Source organism: Hyperolius riggenbachi, chromosome 4 (genome assembly GCF_040937935.1).
Source record: "Hyperolius riggenbachi isolate aHypRig1 chromosome 4, aHypRig1.pri, whole genome shotgun sequence".
Taxonomy (NCBI): domain Eukaryota; kingdom Metazoa; phylum Chordata; class Amphibia; order Anura; family Hyperoliidae; genus Hyperolius; species Hyperolius riggenbachi.
In genome coordinates, this window is record NC_090649.1 from 376,356,757 (window position 1) to 376,382,434 (window position 25,678).

At 42.6% G+C, this 25,678-nt stretch overlaps 2 protein-coding genes across 3 annotated transcripts in view; one reads left to right on the forward strand and one right to left on the reverse strand.

The window, feature by feature from the left end:
- Positions 1-25,678, forward strand: part of TTLL2 (tubulin tyrosine ligase like 2) — a 688,842-nt gene that overhangs the window by 560,749 nt on the left and 102,415 nt on the right. The gene's annotated exons all lie outside the window — the stretch shown is intronic.
- SPAST (spastin) overlaps positions 1-25,678 on the reverse strand; it is a 68,046-nt gene that overhangs the window by 32,213 nt on the left and 10,155 nt on the right. Inside the window, exons 2-4 of one of the 2 annotated variants that reach the window (XM_068232053.1) lie at positions 13,776-13,859; positions 11,386-11,469; positions 5,708-5,803 (exon numbers count right to left, since the gene is read on the reverse strand). In XM_068232053.1, the coding sequence (XP_068088154.1) occupies positions 5,708-5,803; positions 11,386-11,469; positions 13,776-13,859 (264 nt within the window). The remainder of the gene's footprint in view (positions 1-5,707; positions 5,804-11,385; positions 11,470-13,775; positions 13,860-25,678) is intronic. The other variant, XM_068232054.1, reaches the window with a different exon arrangement.

Here is a 25,678-nt window from a genome sequence, read left to right on the forward strand (position 1 = left end):
TAAGTGACCCCTGCCCTCTGAGCAGCCCTAGATCACTGTTCTCTCACCCCGCCCACAGAAAGCCGCTTCATCGTGTGCTGCAGGCCAGTGACTTTTCTCTACAGCACCAGGGCCCACTGTCAATTAATCCCTGCTGGGCAAAATTCCTCAAACATGTCTACTAGGCTAAAGTGTCTACTGGATGAGGTAGAAATTTATTTGCAAAGCTATGATCCCACAAAGCAGGATAAAATACTGAAAAGATGAAAGCCTGACCAGTCTACACTTTAGCTACATCAGAGTTGTTTAATTTAAAAATTCCTAGTGGTAATGTAAGGAACAAAAATTAGAAAAAAGTTGTCTGTCTAAATATTTATGGTCCTAACTATGTTGCATCTCACTGAAAATGGGTGATGCGACTTTCCATCATCTTTACATTTAGGGCTGTGGAGTCGGAGTAATTTTTGGGTGCCTGGAGTCTGGGAAAAAATGCACCAACTCCTAATGAATTTAAACTGTAATTAAAATACAAAATATGATAACATTTTTTATTTCTCAGATAATAGTCATCATAAATAATTTATATATACACAGTAATAGCTGTGCTTAGTCCACAAAAATGAAATAAACCAATCAAAAAATGGTTATTTGTGCTGCTTCAATAAAGCAGTCCCTGTGTTTTTAACCCTTTCTGGACCAGCACCCTCTGACCCCTTAAAGGGACACTTAAGTCAAACAAAAAAAATGAGTTTTACTCACCTAGGGCTTCCAATAGCCCCCTGAAGCTGTCCGGTGCCCTCGCCGTCTCCCTCCAAACCTCCTGGCCCCGCCAGCAGCCACTTCCTGTTTCGGTGACAGGAGCTGACAGGCTGGGGACGCAAGTGATTCTTCGCATTCCTGGCCACAATAAGGCCATCTATGCTGCTATAGCATATATCATATACCATATAGCAGCATAGAGGGTGCTAATGTGTCTGGGAATGCAAAGAATCACTCGCGTCCCCAGCCTGTCAGCTCCTGTCACTGAAACAGGAAGCGGCTGCCGGCGGGGGCCAGGAGGATCGGAGGGAGACGGCGAGGGCACCGGACAGCTGCAGGGGGCTATTGGAAGCCCTAGGTGAGTAAAACTCATTTTTTTTGTTTGACTTAAGTGTCCCTTTAAGGACCAGAGGGTACAGGTCCCGTAAATCGCTGCAATGATCCGCCGCTCCCGACGAACACGCCGCTCTGTCCCCGCCGCAGGCTGCTCTCTCTGCCGTCGCTATGACGGCAGAGCGCTGTGCGCCGGTCAGGAGCTGCTTTCATTGGCTCCTGACCCTGTCACTCCATGTAAGCCAATGAGAGCGGCTTACATGAATGACAGGGCCAGGAGCCAATGAAAACGGCTCCTGCCCGGCTCACAGTGCTCTGCCGTCATAGAGGCGGCAGGGCAGCAACGAGCAGCGGGGCAGAGCGGACCGAGCGGCGGAGACGGGCAGGGGCGCGCGGTCAATGGGACGTAGAGTTTACATCCTGTCAGGACCGCAGCGCCCCCTGCCCGACGTAGATTCGCACTCGCTCGGTCTGAAAGTAGTTAAAGTCAGATGTACATATCGGATTGTGACTGTATATATGATGTGTACACAGGAATCTCTTATATATACTAAATAGCATCTATGCTGTAAGAATAAAGCCTGATTTGTAGCTGTGTCACTAATAGAGATGGTCAATGAGATGGAAATAATTCTGTGCAGATGCTAGTTTATGCAAATGTATGCACTCCCTTTGCTCATGAAATCAAATAATTTGATATGTTAAAATTTGGTTTGAGGACTATGAATTACAGGGTACGTGAGACGGACGACATTTATGCATATCTGGGGCTTCCTCTAGCCCCCTTCAGGCTAATCAGTCTCTCGCTATCCTCCTCCGCCACCTGGATCTTCTGCTAGGAGTCCCAGTAATTCAGCCAGTCAGCGCAGTCCGTCGTCCGTGAGGAGAACAGGAAGGCTCTATAGGACCCAGAGCCTGCCCTCTCCTTAGGAGAGTATCGGTTTCTTACTTTTATTAACAGTACAAATTCACTTTAAAAATGAACAAAATTCTTACAGACTCACCGATTCATACGTCTGTACAAAGAAGTATAAAATGTAAAATCTTTTATTCCCAAACAATATCATTGAGTTTATTGCAATGGCATACTCATTCCACAGGGAGGAAGGATATGAAGCACCGGTAGGGATGTTGGGAGTAAAACGCACAATCGCAGTACCACAAACACAGCCATGCATCATCTTCACAGAGACTGGCCTAGGAAACAGCTAGTTAACCCTTAAATCAGAGAATCTTCTAATATTAGTTCACCACAGAAACTAGTACAAAATGCTGTTGCAAGACTTAAAGGGAACCAGAGACGTTGGGGGAAAGCTTTTATACATACCTGGGGCTTCCTCCAGCCCCATACGCATGGATCGCTCCCACGCCGCCGCCGTCCTCTGCAGGCTGGATGCGCCGGTACCGGGTCCCGTCATTACCGCCAGCAGACGCGGCCAATTGTTCACATCACACGGGGCTCCCTCCATTATACGTACGCGTGAGGCTGCTTACTGTGCAGCGGCATGCGTACGTGTATGGAGGGAGCCCCTGTGATGCGGACAATTGGGCGCGTCCGGCGTAATTGACGGACCCGGTACCGCCGATACAGGAAGCGGAGGATGGCGGCGTGGGAGCCATCCAGGCTTATGGGGCTGGAAGAAGCCCCAGGTATGTATAAAAGCTTTTTCTATTTTTTTTTTTAGGAACGTTCCTCTCTGGTTCCCTTTAAAGAGCAACTGTCAGGCTGCAAAAGCTAATTTAAACCTCTATTCTCCTGTGTTAAACAGTTTAGAAGGAAGGCAAAAAGGCAATACCGAAGTTAAAAATCTCTCTTACTTTGATGTTTGCTGGACAGCAAGGCTCTGTATTCCCAAGCTCCTAAGGAGGCCGGCAGGACGCATAACAGATACTGCAAAGCATTCTGGGGCTGCTTCTTCTCCCCAGTGCACTCCCTTGGTCCTCCCCTTCATTTCCCTATGCCGCCCTAAGGCTGCTTTCACAGTGTGAAGTTACAGGCTCATGTTACAGCAGCTTGCAACAGCAGCCTAAACTCACAGCACTGAAAAATCAATGTGCTGTTCACAGGGCACATGTTCGGTTAGAGCAGTGTTTCTCAACATTTTATTGGTATGTACCCCTTTTAAAACCCTGTACTCACCAAGTACCCCCTAGCATAGTAAACATTATCACAAGTACCCCTTGACAAATATGTAATCGTAGTACATTATAATTGGTTCTAAACCATTTCCAAGCCTTTACTATTGCTTTCAATTAGCTAAAATACTAATTTGGGGTTGTTTAAAATAAGATTTATCATTTTCTAAAACTCTAAATTTGTTATTCTTGGCTAAGTATATCAAGCCTGTGTACCCCCTGGAACCATCAGAAGTACCCCCTGGGGTACGCGTACCACACGTTGAGAACCTAGGGGTTAGAGTACACTGCATGAGTCCGCTACTGTTCCAAGCCACATGGCTAAATAATATTCACTGCACAGTAGTGTTGTCCGGATCATGAACCATTAGGATCTTTGATCCTGATCTTTTTTGTGAGTCGAATCATCAGGAAGCAAGGAAAGGGAGGATATGACATCACAATTGGCTTCATACAAGACAGACAAACATGGAACCTGCCATGAGCGGTCAGGAGCATCATTCTCTGCAAATACTATATAAAAATTCTGTGAAATCCAAACATTGACAGTGAAATGCATATGTAATGCAAGTACAGCCAATATTTAGCTACTGATATATGTGTTTTTTTTCTCTGAGACCCTATACCTAACAGCTCCTCTTTAACAAGCCAACCCCACCATTGCCACATAACACCAATCCTTTTCTCACTACACTGGCTACCCATAAAATGGAGAATCCTTTTCAAAACTGGTATGCTAACATTCAAATCCCTACATGACCTAGGCCCTAGATACCTGAAGGATTTGTTTCAACTGCGTCCCACCTCCCACAGCCTTAGATCAAAAGGATACAATAAATTAAGCACCTTCAGAGTTCAACTAAATACCTTTGAAACTAGAGCCATCATGCTGCCCCCAACCTGTGGAATGCTTTCCCAAACTTAATCAAGACCACTCCAACCCTGGACACAGGTAAATCAAAGCTACCCATTTAGTCTGGCATTTATGATCACATAACTTTTTCCCCTGAACACATCACTATGTACTAATCTGAGATGCACTTTGGATCCTATGGGAGAAAAGAGCTTTACAAAGGTTTTTTGTTGGTGTTGAAGACACCTTTATAGATCTATAAGTAAATGGGAATCAACAACGTGAAGAAAACCAAAAAAACAAACTTTACTAGTACATTTTCCCCCTACAGGTTTTAAGACATTATTCAAGAAAGAAGAATGACGTTCATACATGCACGAGATGCCATTAAATACAATAATTCCGACCATGCTTGAGGCACATCAGTCTGGCACCTGATTCATGGTTAGCACTGGGCACTCCATTAACATAAAATAGCACCAAAGCAAGTCATATCCATTAACAATACGATTCTTCAGATCGAATCTCTGATTCAAATGTAAAATGAATCACACGGTTCTGGTTTTCAGATGGATTCCATTAATCTGATCAAATTGGATAGTAGCTATGCTTCCGTTAGTGGGCCCAAACGAGTGTTTCTGATCAATCGTCCAAAGAATCATATCGTTAATGGCCACCTTAAGACTGCCCCAGCACCAAAAGCTAAAATGAACAGTGCTGGATCTCCCAACACTGTCCAAGCATCAGGCACAAAGATTATACCGCAGTCCATGCAATTCTGCCCTATGATTTTTAGCACTGACTTCTGTTTGTGTTTAGGCTATGCTAAGGATTTCATTAGAACACTATTTGGGGGAATTTACTCTTATTCTTGCACTCTAGACTGGGTTGTGTTGGCTGTGGGGTGGGGTACATGAATTGTAGATGAAAGAGATGGAGTTAAAGGACCACCATCGAGAAAAATTGTAAAAAAAACTTAAAATGCACGTGTATTAGTTGTACATTTGGCTGTAAAGTAAAATGAACTAGGATTTACTTTATTTCTATGTTCCTGGCACAGTCCAATTGCCATAATAATGTGCGCAGGAGGAGAATGGCTTTCCAGCACATTTCCCAGGAGTACTTTTGAAAATATTGAAGATGGGCTAGTACAATTTTTGTTTTTGTACTAGCTACTGTAAATGAAAGCTACATAGAAAAAATACATTTCCAGTGGATCTTACTCTGGGACAAAATGTACAAAAATACATTTAACAAATTCAGGCGCTACTGGTCCTTAAATGCTAGGTTACACAGGAGGAGAGGGAATGGTACTAAACATTAGGAGCCCTTTCACCTTTTTAGCATATGTATCCATTAATGCATGCACTTTGTGTTCTCTTGCAATTAAATGTGTTTTACTCACTTGTTTACTCCCCATAGAATTTAGCATGCAGTGCTTTTAAAAAGCACAGTGCACAACAAAAATTTTTTTCAAAGCCACTCCCAGCATTCACTGCATTGCTTGGCACGGACAGCTTTTCCCCCCAAATCAAGAGCAATCACAATGCCAAGCTGACATATACAACCATGCTCCAATTTTGCTCCAGAGCTGCTTTCAGAAAAAGACGTGCAAGTCAAAGATTAGGTCAATGAAACTAGACCCACCTGGCTTCAGATGTCCATTGCGGCAAGGCAGGTTAGTACTGTCACTACACACTTCCATTTGCTTGCTCTGACCTTGCATATCTGCTTGCAGCTTTGCTACGCAAACAGAGGGGAAAAAACGGAGGAAAGAAAATGAAAAATAAAAGAAAAAGATGAAATAAAGAAAAGAAAAGAGGGGAGGACAGACAAACTACTGCTACAGTGACTTCAACTTAAATAAAACACATGTTGGTGTAAACAGACCATCATTTTATCCAGAGTGGATGGTAACAGTGTATTTCTTTAAGCTTTAATGGTGCTAAAGAGTAACTGTCAGGCTGCAGAAGCTAATTTAAACCTCTATTCTCCTGTGTTAAACAGTTTAGAAGGAAGCTCAAAAGCCATTAGTGAAGATAAACATTTCAGTTACCTTTGATGTGTGCTTATCAGCAAGTCTGTTATAGACCCATAAAGACGCAAGCCGCAGCTAAACTGCAAAGCATTCTGGGGCCCTCCCCTCGGCTGCTAATGAGAAGTTACAGAAGCTTGTAATCCGTCTAGCTGTGTAGCACTGATAAATCTCAGGGCAGAGTACTCTGCAGGAGTCAGCTATTGTTCCTAGCCACATGGCTCATTAATATTCACTGCACACCGTGTTGTTCAAGAACGAGCTTATCTGTGATCAGGAATCAGGCAGGACATGACGACACATTTGACAGAAAAACATGGAGCCTGCCATGAGCTGTCAGGAGCATCTATCTCTGCATATACTATATACAAATTCTGTGAAATCCAAACGTGGACAGTGAAATGCATATGTAATGTAAGTACAGCCAATCTTTAGCTACTGATATATGTGTTTATTTTCTCTGAGACCCTATACCTAACAGCTCCTCTTCATGAACATGCAGGTAGTGAAGGTTTATAAATACCAGGTTGCCCTCTGCAGCTTTTACTTGTCCATTTCATCTGACAGAATGGTACGCAACTGCTCCAGAGTGCCTGCAAACGCTGCAACAGTCCCTGTAGCAGAACAGCATTTTAATGCTATAGGGATACAGCACGGCCCCACCTCTGAACAGGTCAGTGTGAACTAAGTCTTAAGACTGGTACACACTTTTTAATTATGGATTGGCCAATTTTACCATTTCCATGTAGTATGAGGGTTTACCTACACAATCTGCTTATAGTATCCAATAGATCTGTTGACCCTCATCAGTGCCGGATTTGTACCTTCCAGCACCCAAGGCCCGCTGCCACTACCACTACCGCAAAGAGTCTTTGCACGCTGCCCTCATTGCAGTTGAGCGGCGAGCAGAGACTGATGCAGATTTTCTCCCGTCTTTCCACACGACCAGCTAGAGTGGTAAGAGTGAAGGGCTAAGTCTCTAGCCTGCAGCACCAGTATTAACGTCACCATTGTACAATAAGTAAAATTGCTTTTTATTCATTTTTATTTTTTTGTCTCAGGGACACTCAAGTGAGGAAGAGAGTTGTCAGACTTGATTAAATGTTCCTCTACATGTCTAATCCTACCAGAGCCAATTGCTTGCTATAGACAATTTCACCAGAGAGGCCTTCAGCAACAAAGCTGGCTAAAGGAGTACTCAACAAAGAAATGCTTGTAGGACATAGAAAATCATGAATTGTCTACCCAAGGGGTTTAAATGTTACATGTAAATCCAAACGCACTGCAAACCTCACTATCCTAGTAACAAGTTATGCCAAAAGCCAATCAGAATAGCTACCGGTATTTAAAGTGGACCTTTGCTTCAAATTACAAAGTGAAAGAGAGCTAGAATGACCCTTACTAGGACTTCCTTTATTTATTTATTTTTAAACAATGCAGCAACAGCTTAAATAGCTCAGTGGCACAGGTAAAAGCAGAGTACCCCTGAGACCACACTATGAGGCACCTCCCTCCTAGAAGACAATCTGTTAGGTCTCTTCTGATTCGCTGTTTCCCCATATGCAAAATCAGACAGAGGAAACACAGCTTATTGAAATAAATAGGCTGTGTGTGCATGTGTATTAAGCACAAAAAAAATCACAATGCTTTGTTTTACCTGTAAAATACCATACACGTTTGTAGGAAAATGAATTTAAGTTGATATTTGTGCTTCCATGTAATTCTCCCAGCTTATTTCACGCCCGGCTATTGATTCAACACCAGATTAGATGTTCTCCAGAACCAACAGTAACTAACCTTTCAGCTTGCTAAAGCAGACCTGACAAAACATCTATGACAATGCCCCACACCTCTTCTTCCATGTACAAAGTTAACATTGGAAAATTGTCAGCTGTATTCGATACTCACAGTTCCCACTACTGCAACCATGGTCTCCTATATCCATAATTATGAAACCCTCAGGTTTTGGGATTTGCATGACCCCTGGACGATGTGACCACACTTGAGACACTGTATCATGGAGAAAGATCTGCTACACCCATAATTAACCACTTCAGAACGCAGATTTTCACAGAAGCAATTTTCCCCTGTCAGCGCTCCTTCCATTCATTCACCAATAACTTTATTACTACCTATCACAATTAGGCTTCCGCCACCAATTAGGCTTTCTTTAGGTGGTACATTTTGCTAAGAGTTATTTTATTCTAAATGCATTTTAACGGGAATAAAAGGAAAAAAAAAGTATTTCTCAGTTTTCAGCCATTATAGTTTTAAAATAAAATGTTGTACTGTGCATAAAACCCACACATTTCATTTGCCTATTTGTCCCGGTTATGGCAACGTTTAAAATATTTTCCTATTACAATGTATGGTGCCAATATTTTATTTGGAAATAAGGTGCAGTTTTTCAGTTTTGCGTCCATCACTAATTGCAAGCCCATGTGGGCAAAAGATAACAGTTTTATACCCTCAAAACATACATATTAAAGTTTAGTCCCTGAAGTATTTATGAATTTATAAAAAAAAAAAAAAAAAAAAAAAAAAGTTTTTAAACTTTTTTTTTTTAGCTACGGGGAGGGTGGGGGGAATTAATCAATCTTCAATGAATGTGTAATTTTTTTTATTTTCTTTCTACTTTAAATTTTACTTTTGACCAGTAGGTGGCGCTAAGAACTCTCCTGGTAGATACCAGGAAGTGCTAGAGCTTTACATTTTTGTGACATAACGTTTCATGAATTAAGATGCCTCCTGATTGGAGGCATCTTGATTCATTCACAAGGGATCGTTTGCCTCCGGGGAACACTGGTTCCTCTTCCGCAATCGATCCCCTGTGATAGCGGCAGGAAACAAGCCGCCTGCTGGAGGATATGCGCACGCAACCGTCGCAAATCCGCTGGACGAATATATTCATCCAGACTGCCTCTGAGCGGTGCTTTCTGGACAAATAGATTTGTCCAGTTAGGCACAAGTGGTTAAGATACTGGTGATGTGCACTGAATTGAACGCTGTGAATGGTTGTGGGAGAGAAGGGCACAAATGACCCAGTCACAATGTAGAAGCCATAAAGACGGTCCCAGTCATTTTTAGTTCAGATCCACTTTAACCACTTCACCACTAGCGGTTGTTTTCATCTTATCAACCTGAGCAGTTTTGACTTTTGCGCTATGCCCTATTTAATCAGTGGGTTTTGGGGGTTTTTTCTGGGATACTTATGACAACCTAAATGATAATTAATAGATATGGCTTCTATTCAGGTCAAACTAGACTGTCTTTGGACAGTATTTTTGACAATAATTATTTTCTATTCATTCACTTAAATAAATTCTGCCCATTGGTGGTGGGTTTGTGTGGAGAAAGTGGAACATTCTGTACTACTTTCAATGACCCTGATACACTTTCCATTTAATGGGATACTGGCAGGTTCAAGTGGGTGTCATGTATGGAGAATGGTTTTTATATATGAGCAACATCCAGTAATGGCAGTCATAAGAAATTAGTTTCAAGTTGCATAATTTTGTCTCCTGCTATTTGGTAGAAGCGAATGCATAGGGGAGGAGCTTTTAAAAAGGACAAATGCGAGGAGAACGGGGCCACGGGCTGGAAGTGGAGCTGCGGTGAGGGACATGTCTGCCAGGGGCTGAAGGAAGCCCCGAATAAGTAGTTGTTTTTTTTTGCTCGGACTGGTTATTTAGTTTTCCAGTTTATGCAGAAGCACACACTCAGCCCACAAAATCATATTCCCAGTGCAGTGCACCACCATCTTCTAATGCTTATTCATGCACAAGCTCAGCCCTACCAGGTTACACACTTAAAGTGCAACACTATGTACACACCAGAAACAGGAAACTGAAACCTAAAACGATCACAAAGCCACTGCCAAGAAATGGACATTGCTTATTTTGATAAAAATGCCATTTGGTAATATCGATCATCATTACTGACTTGTGTGAAGAGTAATGTTAATGACAACTATCTTGAACAGCGTTATTTAGTTTTGTTTTTCAGCATATGACAAAGGATCTTCTTTGGATACAGTTCATATATGAAGCACAACATTGCCATATAGTAAGCAAAAATAAGCAAACAATTCTGTACTAGGAGAGAATGCTATAAAACAGCCTACATTATTAACACTAAAAGGGAGTTCCAACAGTCACCTTTCTGTCTGTTTGCCTTACATGATACACTTTCAAAACGCAGAGGAAATTATATTCTGCAGATTTTTACATTTCTGTAGATAAAACATTAAAGTATACTTTTAAGTGGTATATACCAATTCCAAGCAACTGGAAGAACTGCCAAACCACCTTTTGGCCACCAAATGCCTGAAACCAGCACCATTCACTTACCGTATTTTTAGGACTATAAGACCCTCCGGACTATAAGATGCACCTAGATTTAGAGGACAGAAATCAGGAGAAAAAAAAAAAAAAAAAAAAAAAAAAAAGTATACTAAATTTAGGTGCATCCATGATGCAGGGGCGTCTTGTAGACCCCCACCCCCCTTCCAAGCTGTCCCCACCAGCTACATTAACTAAGCTTTAGTGCCAAGCTACACTAACCCTTGCTGCCCCCGCCAGCTAGACTAAGTACCCTACACTAAACCTTGATGCCCCACCAGTAACCTTGTGCTACACTACATTCCACTAGTCCCTGATGCCCTCAAAAGTTCCTACACTACCACAACCCCTTCTGCCTCACCAACACTACACTACACTACATTTAAACTAACCCCTGGCTCCCGACAAGCTACAATAACTTAACACTACAATTTCAAAGGGTGTGACTTCACCTATCCAGGTGTCCATCCACGTGCTTCTGTTGTGTATCTTCAGCAGCTTTGAATATGCGTCGGGATAGCAGCTGCAGTGCGATCCGGCTTCCCATCAGATCTTCCTGAACTAGCGGTGGAGCCTGGAGGAGATGGACGATCCCAGCGTGGCTGCAGCGGCTGTCTTCGATCCTTATGGATTGCGGAAGCGGGTCAGAAGAGGGGTGATCGACGACAAGTCGCATCAATGTGTTCAAAGCTGCTGAAGACACAGGACACAAAGCGTGCGGATAGGCAAGAGCTTCCGCTGCGCTATCTGCATTTTCTTCTGGGGGCACATTCGGACTATAAGATGCACCGACTTTTCTCCCCTAGTTTTGGGGGAGAAAAGTGCGTCTTCTAGCCCTAAAAAGGGCCATAAAACACAGGGCATAAACAAACTTCAGAACTCCTCCCCCCCACATGGATTTCCTCTTACATGGTAAAAGACTAAAGGAGATAACATAACAAAAAATATACCTAATAACTGCAAGCGATCCTTTGCCATTATTAGATTTGTAGACATTTTATCTTGTAGACGTCGTGCTCGGTCATATTGTTCCCCTGCAAACATACAAAGAATATACATCTAATTTGGTTAAAAATAAAATTACTATAGCTAGGAAAAAAAAATACCCAAATACATGTGAATTAAAATAAATCAAACTTTACAGCAACGAGTTCGGCACAAAAAAAAAAAGTGTCTCAACATTACAGTATCTATCCCTTTTACTTAATACTGTATTCGCAAATAACCCCCTATAGATGGTAGCAACTCAGTTACCCATCTATGCATATATTATATGTACAAATGGAGAATAATGCTGTTAAAGCGGACCCAAACCAAACATTTTTTTTAATTCAAAATATTTAGTTGCACCACTCTGACACATACAAAGATAAATAAACACTCCTTCAAGCCTATAACCATTTCAGTGCATGCTTTTCACCCTCCTCTTTGCATAACTAGGGTTATACAGGTGGCGGCCATTAGCAATTACTCCTATGCTGGACACCATCTACTCCACCTGTTTGCCGGATTCTGTCCTGGCAATATGAAAGGAAGGGAGGGGTTTCTCCAATAAATGTAAAATATTTTATATTTGTCATCATGCAGCTGAAAAAAGGTTGATCTTTATTATTATAATTTAGAAAATATTTATTTATATTTATTTCTGAAATCTTGTATTTTTAATTTGGGTCCACTTTAATTAAAGTAACTAACACTTATTCAGATTTAGTTACACACAAAATATATTGAATTTTTCAGTCACTAAATGTACTTTTTTAGATTGATTATGAAAAGCTACACACACACACACACACACACACACTAAAATCCTCAGGGGTAGATGTAGGATGTGTGTAGAGCCTGAACACAGAGAGACCCCAGGAATCTGCTCCGTTTTCCCAGACTGTGGAAGTATAAATGTTTGCTTGCAAGAACCACCTCACCTGAACCAATCCCAGTGATCATCCTGTGCAACTGTACTATCTACTTCATAAAAATTATTATCTAAACCTGCCAGCCGCCAGAAAGAGTGCAAGGGGAGCATGAAGGCACTCTGCAATTGTGAGTTTCTCTATAGTAGTCATTTCCTACTGTGGGCTAATGTTACAGAACATTTATTTTACTCAGTGAAACAAAGCCTGAACTAGGAGGCCCAACAAAGAAGAACAATGGGATCAGCTTAAAGGGAACCTAAACTGAGAAGGATATGGATTTTTCCTTTTAAAATAATACCAGTTGTCTGACTCTCCTGCTGATCCTGTGTCTTTAATACGTTTAGCCACAGCCCCTCAACAAGCATGCAGATCAGGTTCTCTGACTGAAGTCAGACTGGATTAGCTGCATGCTTGTTTCAAGTGTGATGTAGTCACTACAGCAGTCAAAGAGGTCAGCAGGACTGCCAGGCAACTGGTATTGTTTAAAAGGAAACATCCATATTCCTCTCAGTTGAGGTTCCCTTTAAAGGGATCCTTAAGCCTAAGGGAAAAACAAACAGTTTTACTCACCTGTGGCTTCTACCATTCGTTAGAACAGAAATTGGGTCTGTTTTCACAGATCTGTTTACCAGAAAGTGCCAGTGTGAACCAGCACTGAGGAGGGAGGGAGGGAGAGAGGGAGAGGGAGAGAGATATGTTCGTACGTACGTACATACATACATCCCTGACATGGACTATACTGAAGGTGCTCTTTAATGGCTCCTCTGAGGATCCTTTTCAGGTCCAGACTTTTCATTTATGTTTATTTACACACTCTTCATCTTCATCAGAAATGTACAGAGTATACGGCCATGTCACTAAGGTCAGTTAATGTGTGGGTTGCAAAAACAACAACAAAAAATTGTTGGGAACCAAGTACATTTTGGGGAGGTAGGAGCTAGAAGGAAACACACACAAACCTAATAGCGCAAATAAACTCCACGCAGATAGTGCCGTGGCCCAAATTTGTAAATAGGACCCTAATGTTGCAAGGTGAGAAAGCTAGCTGTGAAAAGGTGATATTTATTTATTTTAACAGAGCAACATGGGTCTTGTTATAAACATATTGTACTGGTTATTCATTGGGATATACTGACTTGTAGGTTCATATAAATTTGACTTAAAAACCTCGTGTGTGTTCTACAACTTTTTATGAAAAGCTTACATTTGTGTGCAGGCATGAGAAAAACTAAAATTATTACAAAGGTAGGGAAGGGCCGATATTTTTTCCAAAGACACAGACAGCAATAACAAAGTGGAACAGGTTACCTACCTTCCTTACTCTATCCAAAACTGATACAAAGTACCAGCTGGAGTTGGGTTTAAGTGAAATATGTATGAAGTCCAAAATCTTGGCACAAGATTAAACATGTATGATTATGTACCTTGTCCCGTTATTGGTACTGCAATTCCTTTTTCCAGCTCCTGGATACCTTTCTTATACCATTCGACAGCTTGATCCTTCTGATCTAAAAACATACAAGAAAACAAAAAGCACAATAAATATTACCAACATTACAGTAGCAAATACAACAAAAAACAGAAATGGTCCATCAAACATTCATGCACAGAATTCTAATTTGTGGAGTGGCAAGGAGCGGAAGGGGGGGGGGGGGGGGGAGAAGTATTCAGAGGCCATGACAATGGGATGTGCTTCTTGGTCACATAGAGCAAAATTTCTTCTGGTGTATTCAGCATTGCTTTATTAGTAAGGGGGCTTTTTTAGACCCCTTGCACCCCTTATAAATTTTGTAGTGGCTCTGGGCCTCCATGAGCTGTCTGGGCACTCTGTATGTATAGTACTAAATCTAAGAACGAAAACATTGACAAAAATAAACCGCTAAAAACTTTCCACTACAGAGCTTAGCGGTGTCCAAAAGTGTATTGTGTGAGACTTGAGCCGCAATCCAGGAAACTGGTTTGAAACAGACGAATGCAAAGGTGCCCATACATGGTACAATTTTTCATTTCAGGTATTCTAAAAATACTCATTCCATGAATAACTTAACGGCCCACTGATCAATAGGTAGCAAAGAGAAACCGTGACTAAGAATTGAACTTCATCCCAATCAGTAGCGGATAACCTACATTATACTTGTACATGAGAAATCTAATACTTTTCACAAACTGATTATCAGGGGGTGCTGTATGGCAGATATTGTGGCGAAACCCCTCCCACAAGAATCTGAGGACCATGGTACTCCTGGCAGTTTCCGGCCCGTGAACCTTGTTGCATTGTGGCAAATAGCTGTTTACAGCTGTTTCCAACTGCCAAAACAGCAAGCAGCAGCTACATCCCCTGCCAGCAGTAAAAATGTCACCATGTGATAAATGTCACCATGTAAATCAGGGATTTAAAACGATTTTACAATGGGCACAGACTAAATCATTTATACATAATTGTAAAAATGAGGCCCTTTTATTACATTATTTTCACTGGAGTTCCTCTTTAACAGAAAGAGTTCCCGTAAATCGTGACTAAGAATCCTACACTAACTGGACATGGTTTCAGGGCTGTGGAGTCGGTACAAAAATCCACCGACTCAGACTCCTCAGCTTAGGATTCCACTGCATATTACAATCTTGTTGATTGAAAGTATGCAACATGAAATGCATCTCTTAACTGCCAACACTTAGGAATTTTAAAAGACAACTGAAGTGAGAGGGATATGGAGGCTGCCATATTTATTCCCTTTTAAACAATATCCGTTACCTGGCTATTCAGCTGATGTTCTGCCTCTAATGCTTTTAGTCAGACTTATGCCTCGTTCACATCATATGCGCTTCCGTGCGAATTTGGAAGCGCGCATGACGTGTTAACATGCAAGAACAGCAGAAGGGTAGGATCTTCTGCCTCTAATACTTTTAGTCATAGACTAAAACTAGTCCTTGGTAAGAGTACTTGTAGAAGGTACAGACAGGAATAACGAATATATATCAGGCCCTAGGCAATGTAACTGTGGGTGCATGTAAGAGTGATGTGCAGGTACTCTGCAGAAGAATGAGGCGAGTCTGCTTCTATTGCACATTCTTCATGTACAATCTGAACCAGGTTTATGGGTGATAGACAACACCTCTCTGTTCAATGTGCACAACATTCTCAGTGGATTCCCTGCAGCTCTGTGGGGAGTGCATATGTAGAGTATTGTAATACTGTGTAACAAAGTAAACCTGAGACAGATGAAATAAATAAATAAAAAAATAATAATAATAATATAATAATAATAATAATAATAAAAAAAAAGTGTATACATACCTGGGGCTTCCTCCAGCCCCCTTCAGGCTAATCAGTCCCTTGCTGTCCTCCTCCGCCACTTGGATCTTCTGCTATGGGTCCAGGTACTTAAAGTGAACCTCTGGACTAAAAATCTGCTCAGCAGAACTGAAAAGGCTTGGTGTGTCTAACAGTTTCACAGCATCAGAACTTTGTTTTTCTTACCAAAGCATCATTTTAGCTGTACTTTTATCTAAGCTCCACCCATCAAAGAAAAAAAATTCCAGGCTTTTTTCCCTGATGTTATGCAGAGCATGATGGGATTTCCTATGTGGTTATTCACATTGCTTAGCAACTGGGAGGGGTGGTCAGGACACAGGACAGTTGGAACTGTGCATCATACTCCCGGTCACCTCATTACAACCAAAAAGATGGCTGCCATCATACAATACAATAACATTTCGATAGCGCTTTTCTCCCATAGGACTCAAAGCACTTAGGCTCTCTCAGATTCAGTAATTGGAGGTAGGATGAAGTATTCACACAACAAAAGTTATAATTCTGCAAATGCCAAACTGAACAGGTGGTTTTTCAGTCTGGATTTAAACACGTCCAGGGATGGAGCTGTCCTGATCTGCTGAAGTAAGGAGTTCCAAAACGTAGGGGCAGCATGACAGAAGGCTCTGGGACCAAAAGTTTCCAAATGGACTCTGGGTATGACTAGATTTTTAGAACCTGTGGATCTGAGAAAGCGGGGATTGCTACGCAGCTGCAACATATCTTTCGTGTATTCAGGGCCTAGATTATTCAGGGATTTAAATGTCAGTAGGCCGATCTTGAATAGGACCCTCCATTCCATAGGTAGCCACCAGTGAAGGGAGTGCAGGACTGGAGTTATGTGGCAGTGATGGGGTTGGTTGGTTAGCAGTCTGGCAGCAGTATTCTGTATCAGCTGTAGGCGGTACAAGACCTTTTTTGGAAGGCCAGTGTAGAGAGCATTACAGTAGTCCAGTCGGGATGTGATGAAGGCATGGACTAAGGTTGGCAGATCTTCTGGGGGGGATGAGGTGCTTGTTTTTTGCAATGTTCTTCAGGTGAAAATAGGATGATTTCACCACAGCAGAGATTTGTGTTCTGAAGTTTAAGTCCCCATCAATTAGAACTCCCAGGCTACGCACATGATTAGAGCTGCATAGATCCGTGCCTCCTATTCCCAGTGGTGAAGACTGCAAGTTGTTTTGTTATCATGCTCTGACCACCCCTCCCAGAAGGACTTCAGTTTTGTCTGCATTTAGTTTCAGCCAGTTATTCATCCATTGCTGTAGTTCACGTAAGCAGGCGTTTATAGTTCGAGTTGGGTCTGTCACACCAGGCTTGAAGGAAAAATATAGTTGGGTGTCGTCTGCATAACAGTGGTATGTCAGGCCATGTTTTTTGGATTAGTTTTCCAAGCGGTATCATGTAAATCGTGAAAAGCAGGGAAGAGAGGATTGAGCCCTGGGGTACCCCATATTTAAGTGATACAGGGGTGGACAGGAAGGGCCCCATAGATACTTTGTGGGTTCTGCCACTCAAGAAGGATTGGAACCACTGAAGAACTGTGTCATCAATGCCGCAGTATTCCTGTAGCCTGTTTATCAAGGTGTCATGGTCAACTGTATCAAAGGCTGCAGAAAGGTCTAGCAGTATGAGGATCGAGCACTCTCCTCTGTCTCTCTCTTTCCATGAGCAGGTGGTTGCATATTTGGATGAGGGCAGTTTCAGTGCTGTGGTGTTTCCTGAAGCCAGACTGGAATGGGTCATAACTGTTTTGTAGGATTTTGGCTTCTAGCTGGAGGTAGACCGCTTTTTCAATTAGCTTGCCCAGAAAGGGGAGGTTATAGACAGGTCTGTAGCTGGTCATTGCATCAGGGTCCAGGGAGGGTTTTTTTGAGGAGAGGCCTGATGATTGCTTCCTTCAGTAAAGCAGGAAATATCCCTGATTGTAAGGAACAGGTCGGGGCAGTTCAACATGAACTGTGTTGGGCCAGGATCCAGGTCACAGGTAGTTAGGCGAAGGTGAAGGAGGATGCTTGATGTGACTTCTTCATCAATTTCTTTGAAGTTAGACCAAGGTGTTACGTTGTCTCTGCTAATGGTTTTCAGCTCTATATTAGGCTCAGATGCTGTAAGTTGGATGGCAGACCTTATAGCGGAGACTTTGTCTGTAAAGAAATGGGCAAATTGGTCACAGAGGTCCTTTAAAGACTCGATATTAAGTGCAGAGTTTTTCCACTGTGCGGAACAGTTGGGCTGGTTTGTTAACTGCATTTGCAATCTCTTGTGATAGAAAGGATGATTTTTTTCCCGTGATTACCTTTTGGTAGTTCAAGTGGAGGATTAAGGCATGTTTGTCTTCTGGGGACTGAGATTTGCGCCACAGTCTCAAGTTTTCGGCCTTGTCTTTTCAGCTCTTTTATGGCGTTATCAAACCATTGTGCATGATGGTGTGGAGTAAGATATTTGGTGCACAGAGGAGCAATGGTCTCAAAGGTGGAGGACACACATTTGTTGTATTTAACCCTCCTGGCAGTTTGTCAAAATCCGCCAGGGGGCAGCAAATACGTTTTTATTTTTACAATTTTTTTTCCTTCATGTAGCGAGACGAGGTCTTGCTACATGATAGCCGCTGCTCAGCGGCATCCCCCCAGCCCCTCCAATCGCCACCGGCGTTTGGAGATCAAGAGATCCCGTTCAAAGAACGGGATCTCCTGGAGGGCTTCCCCCGTCGCCATGGCGACGGGGCGGGATGACGTCACCGACGTCAAAGGGGACTCCGATCCACCCCACAGCGCTGCCTGGCACTGATTGGCCAGGCAGCGCACGGGGTCTGGGGGGGGGGGGGCGGCGGCTGCGGCGACGCGTATAGAGGCGTATCGGCGGGTAGTGGCGGCAATCGGGCACTGCACGCAGCTAGCAAAGTGCTAGCTGCGTACAGCAAAGCAAGAAAAAAAATTATGCAAATCGGCCTGAGCGGTGCCTCCCGGCGGCATAGCCCGTGCTCAGCACGGGCTTACCGCCAGGGAGGTTAAACACCAGAGTATCATGTCCAAACTGGATTCAGTCAATTCATCAAAGCTAAGGTTATCTCGGATATCTTGAGGTGTTAGCCCTTTTAAGCGGCGATATTTTATTTGATTCTTGACCTGGTGTTTGACAGCTGGTATTGAGAGGGAGAAGTGGATAGTGGGATGGTTTGACCAGGCAACAGGATTAATTTCCACATTGGCTATTGACAGCCCAGTATGGAATATAAGGTCCAGAGTGTGACCTTTCCTGTGAGTAGCAGAGCTGATTGATTGGAAGAAACCTAGTTCATGTAAGGCACGAGGTAGCTCTATTCAAAATTGTGAAGAGGAGTCATCCACCCATGTATTGAAATCTCCAAGAACAATCCATCTGGGGTGTTCCAGTGTTAAGTTGCATAGGAGATCTACAAGTTCCTTAACCGGTTCAGCGCCGCAGTGCCGAAAATCTAATGCATCCGAGCAACGTTCACCTCCCATTCATTCGCCTATAACTTTATTGCTACTTATCACAATGAATTGATCTATATCTTGTTTTTTCCGCCACCAATTAGGCTTTCTTTGGGGGGTACATTTTGCTAAGAGCCACTTTACTGTAAATGCATTTTAACAGGAAGAATAAGAAAAAAAAAAACGGAAAAAAATCATTATTTCTCAGTTTTTGGCCATTATAGTTTGAAATTAATATACGCTACCGTAATGAAAACGCATGTATTTTATTTGCCCATATGTCCCGGTTCTTACACCGTTTAAACGATGTCCCTATCACAATTTATGGTGCCGATATTTCATTTAGAAATAAAGGTGCATTTTTTCAATTTGCGTCCATTCCTATTTATAAGCTTATAATTTTAAATAATAGAACATTCTCTTGACATGCATAATTAAAAAGTTCAGACCCTTGGGTAACTATTTATGTTTTTGTTTTGTTTTTTAATTGTATTTTTTTTTTTTTTTTTTTTTTTTTTTTTTTAAATAAAAAGTGTATGTGGATAATTTTTGGTGTGGGAGGGAAACTGCTAATTTTAAATGTAAAATTATATATATATTTTTTTATCAAAAATGTATGTGGGTGCAGTTTACTATTTGGCCACAAGATGGCCACAGTGAAAAAAATCCTGGATGCGAGCGATCTCGCATCCAGGAACTAAAATGCTGGGGAAAAGTTTCCTGGGGGCAGAAATACCGCGTCCTCTGCAGAGAAAGCGTCGGTATTTCTGCGGGGAAGTTAGATCGGTGAATGGGAATTATCCAGTTCGGCCTATCTGGACGAGTTTCCTCGTCCAGATAGGCACTGCTGTTTTCCCTGTGTGGTGCGCGCGATCGGGCGCGCGCCCGCACCGGCCGCCCGCAGCTAGCCCCCCGATCAGTGAATGGGAATATAATTCCCATTCACCGATCTAGCTTCCCCGCAGAAATACCGACGCTTTCTCTCCAGAGAGCGCGGTATTTCTGCCCCCAGGAAACTTTTCCCCAGCATTTTAGTTCCTGGATGCGAGATCGTTCGCATCCAGGACTTTTTTCACTGTGGCCATCTTGTGGCCAAATAGTAAACTGCACCCACATACATTTTTGATTAAAAAAAATATATAATTTTACATTTAAAATTAGCAGTTTCCCTCCCACACCAAAAATTACCCACATACACTTTTTATTTAAAAAACAAACAAACAAAAAAACACAATTAAAAAACAAAACAAAAACAAATAGTTACCAAAGGGTCTGAACTTTTTAATTATGCATGTCAAGAGAATATGTTAATTATTTAAAATTATGAGCTTATAAATAGGGATGGACGCAAATTGAAAAAAATGCACCTTTATTTCTAAATTAAATATCGGCACCATAAATTGTGATAGGGACATCGTTTAAACGGTGTAAGAACCGGGACATATGGGCAAATAAAATACATGCGTTTTAATTACGGTAGCGTATATTAATTTCAAACTATAATGGCCAAAAACTGAGAAATAATGAATTTTTTCTGTTTTTTTCTTATTCTTCCTGTTAAAATGCATTTACAGTAAAGTGGCTCTTAGCAAAATGTACCCCCCAAAGAAAGCCTAATTGGTGGCGGAAAAAACAAGATACAGATCAATTCATTGTGATAAGTAGCAATAAAGTTATAGGCGAATGAATGGGAGGTGAACGTTGCTCGGATGCATGAGATTTTTGGCACTGCGGCGCTGAACCGGTTAAATTCCCATTCACTGATCGGGGGGCTAGCGGCGGGTGCGCGCCCGATTGCGCGCACCACGCAGGGAAAACAGCAGTGCCTATCTGGACGAGGAAACTCGTCCAGATAGGCCGAACTGGTTATGGAAGTCTGAGTATTTTTCTGGTGGGCGGTAGATCAGCAATATGTTAATGTTTTTCTCAGCTGAAAGTTGCACCCCCAAGCATTCAAACGAGTTGGTAGGTCCTACAGTAAGTGGTCTGATTTTCAAAGCTGATCTAAAGCAAAGTGCAAACCCTCCACCCCTGCGTTCTTTCCTGTTGCAGTATATCACGGAATAGTTTGTTGGCACGGCAGCCTCCAGGGTGGGGCCAACTGGTTCAGAAAGCCAGGTTTCAGTCAGGCAGGCCAGATCAGAAGACTATTAGATCATGTATGATTGCTGTTTTGTTGTTTATTGATCTGACGTTGCAGAGGACAGCCTTGATGGGGCTGCCCTGGGAGCTAGGGTCTGAGATTGAGGGCTCCAGGAGAGAACAATCTCCAGATGTGTGGCTGTCATCTCTGCTGGATTGTGCTGGAGCTATTAGGGTTGTTGCCTGGCTGTACTCTGTAGATTTTGTCAGAGTTATTTTGGTTCTGCAGTGGAGAACGTCTTTTCCCATGTCCTCTGGACCCCCTTTGAGCCTTTGAGGATTCCAACAGACTTAAGTAGAATTATTGTTGATTTCTCAATTGGGTAGATATTTCTTGGTTGGTATACAGTGAAAAGTGTCTTTGCTGAATATTGATGTTTACACATTAGAATGGACAAAAGAGACAGCTCAGGGCTCCTGCTGAGAAAGGCCCTATTTAGAGTCAAGGTGTGAACTTTCTCAGCTGCGGCTGGTATCCTGCAGAGATCAAAGGGCCTGTGTAGACTGAATTGTCCTTACACAGAGATGTATGGATGGACAGCATGGATTTGAAAACAGTCCTTTGTTTAGGAGTTTGAAGATATAATATTTATGTAGAAAAATATAGTCTATTGAGCATAGATGCTGTAGATAATCGATGAAAGTTACTCACGGGATGGAAGAGGGCGGGCACAAAGAGGCAGAAAGTCTTTAAGGTCTCAGGTCAATTCCAATAAAGGTGTGCAGTGTTCAGCAGTGTGTGATACCAAGGAAGATCCAATCCATCTTAAATCTTTGCCATCCCAAGTAATCCAGGTGTTCTGAAAGGTTATAGGTGTTGCTGGAGAAGTGATACATTAGAATCCACTGAAATTTCAGTCCAGTCTTTCCATTACGAGGTTTAAAGTAGCAGAAATGAGATGTAATGTCTGGAGCAGCCTTAGAGAGCAGCAGCACCAGTCTGGGCGCGCTCAGAATCATCATGAAATCAAACATTTGCCTGTTCTTTTAAAACAGGGTGGGTAAGAGATTATATATTATCTATTTTAATTAACATAAGTAATGTAACAATGAAAGTATGTTTGTTTAGACTGAAGTTCCTCTAAGTTAGTCAGGCGTAGTGCGCACACTCCGCTGCCGGGAGCGTACTACACCTGCGCAGCACTGTTGCGCAGGTGCAGAATGCTCCTGGCTGTGGGAGCGGCACGCGGCCGGACTGCACTGACTGGCTGAGTTACCGGGACTCATAGCAGAAGATCCAGGTGGCAGAGGAGGACAGCGAGGGACTGATTAGGTTGATGGGGGCTGGAGGAAGCCCCAGGTATGTATAAAACTTTTCTTTTCATCAGTCTCATGTACCCTTTAATTCGTAGTCACCAAATTTTAACAACATATCAAATTATTTGATTTTATAAGCAAAGGGAGTGCATACATTTGCATGAACCAACATCAGCGCAGATTTCCATCTCATTGACCATCTCTATTAGTGACACAGCTACACATCGATTGTTTATTTCATTTTTGTGGACTAAGCAGAGCTATTACTGTATATATAAATTACCTATGATGATTATTATCTGAGAAATAGAACATTTTATCATATTTTCTATTTTAATTACAGTTTAAATTCATTAGGAGTCGGAGCATTTTTTCCAACTCCAGGTACCCAAAATTGCTCCAACTCCACAGCCCTGCACGGTTTAAACACCTAAAGACATCCTTTAGCAATTTCAACTTATTTAATGCATGTATGCTGGGTGGCGCCAGACATTGTGTACTTATATGTTCTTTTTATATAACAACTACACTTAAAGAGGATCTGTAACGTCAAAAGATCCCCTGGGGGGTACTCACCTCGGGTGGGGGAAGCATCCGGATCCTAATGAGGCTTCCCACGCCGTCCTTCGTCCATCAGGGGTCTCGCTGCAGCCCTCAGAGAAAGATGACGTCAATATTTACCTTCCCGGCTCCTGCGCAGGCGCTCTGACGGCTCCGAAGTAGGCGGAAATACCCGATCGCCGTCGGGTCTGCTCTACTGCGCAGGCGCAAGTTTCCGGCGCCTGCGCAGTAGAGCGGACCCAACTGAGATCGGGTATTTCCGTGTAGTTCGGAGCCAAGAGCAGCCACAGCGCCCCTGCTGGAGCCTGCAAAGGTAAATATTGAACTGACAGTCGGGTCTGTCGCCGGCTGTTGGGAGGGCTGCAGCGAGACCCCCGTGGGACAGAGGACGGCGTGGGAAGCCTCATTAGGATCCGGAGGCTTCCCCCACCCGAGGTGAGTACCCCCCAGGGGATCTTTTTGATGTTACAGAGTCTCTTTAAGGCCCATTTAAAAACGGGCGCTAAGCCTCTCCCTTCATGCCGCCGCCAGTCAGGGCACATGCACGGCCACAACGCGTACCCGCACACACCCTGCCCCCGTCCTCTCCAAAGTCCGCCCACGTGCCGTGCATGTGCAGTACATGAAACACATGGACACAGGGACAGGGGGTGCAGCGACACAGGGGTTTTATTAGGTAGGATAAAAAAATTAAAAAATTTAAAGTTCCTCTTAGGTCTATGAAACTGGTGAAGCTAGTTTAACTGTTCAACCAAAATATTTTAAGAGTCCACTGAACATTATTAAAAACAAACACCTATCTGAAATACACAATTTCTTTATATTACTAATATCACACATACTGAATTGAAAATATGCTTGTTTGCAGTTCATGAATTTATTCTGGTTGCAGACGCAAAGAAGTTTTACACACCATTATTGCAAGTTGTATTCACCATATTCTTTTGCTCCAAAAGACACACTTTTTGCACAAAGACAGAAGGGCACAGGCGGAAGGAGAATGCTCTGCTGCAACTCTGCAGGGACCCCAGGGAGAACTATTAGCTTGAGGAAGGGGGGGACACAAGCAAAAACCAAGAGGGTTACTGGCTACAAATGGGTACCAGGAGGAATTAACAGTTGCACATGTGGATGTGGAAGGGTTACTGCCTGCACTTGGGCACAAGGAGGGTTTAATGGCTGTAATCATTTTTTTTTATGCAGTGCAACTGTTAACCCCTCCTGATAAATTTTGTGATCGACTTATACGCAAAGATATACGGTACGACAGTGTTCTGTGATGAAGAATAAGCGGTCCATAGTTAAAATTATCCAACGCTAAAGGAGGCATTAAATGTAAGCAATATTGAATTTAGAGTTGGTCATGTCCCCCTTACAGCAACATTTTAAAAAATAAAATTTATAATTGTCAAATGAAAACAACCAGTTCATTATGTCAACTAAAGCAAACCTAAGAAAAGCCTAGCGTTTTTATAGTGAGAGGATGAATGGGGTAGATTCTGTTAATGAGAGGCTTTTCAGCAGGGTGCGGTAATCCGAGCATGATAGACAGTTTCCTGAATTGTGCATCAAAGCTCTTTGTTAGCAACCTTACTATTAGAAACGCTCATCACCTCACCCATGGGCATTTTATACCCACCCACGCGTCTCAGTATTACAAATTATCATACAATTTAGCACACATTGCCAGTGCTGTGTAAGTAGCACATAAAGAAAAGAAAATATATCCTAGTGGTTAGATCACAGCATTAAACTGCCAAGTTAGAAATTAAATGGTGAATTAAAAATATCTAAAATCCTGCTACAATATGTTCAGGAATTTCAGCAGGTGATTTTGGACATTAGAAACCAAACAATAAGAACATGTACACACTGCTGCATTTGCACTGTGTTTTTAAAATTGCACACTTTTTTTTAAAAATCGCAAGTCCTTATGAAAAATCATGAAAATTGTGATGAACTGTACACATAGAATAGGCCTGTGCTATTTCCGCCTTACCCGAACGAAGAGCCACTAGTGCGCCTGCGCAGGATCGCGGTAAGTAAATATTTAGCTTGCCGCACTTCGGGGGGTCCAGACGCTTGAATTGAGGCATGGAGGTGAGCAGGTGAAGCCTGGTTAGGCTTCACTGGATATTTTACAGTGAAGGCACACTATTAATGCCTATGTGACAAATAACTCTAAAGATGCTATGGCCTTCAGCGTCATTGTGGCTGGTGAAAATACTGTTTACAAATGATTTACCACATATGTAATTCACTATGGGTTATACCTAAAAGAGATCACTAGCTTACAAAGGCTCTCTGACTTAGGCCCAGTGCACAGTGGGCGGATCCGCCGGCCACATCCGCTTGAAAATCCGCGTGGCTAATGTATCTCTATGGGTTGGTGCACACCGGCGGTTTGAGGTTTTTTAGCAAGCCGCTTAAGGCTTAAAACCTCAAACCGCCGGTGTGCACCAGCCCATAGAGATACATTAGCCACACGGATGCTGATGCGGATGAGGCCGGCGGATCACATACAAAATCCGCTCGGTGTGCACCCGGCAAATATCGGCTCTCTGCTCCCAAAACCACTAGCGTTTTCACGATCTGCTAG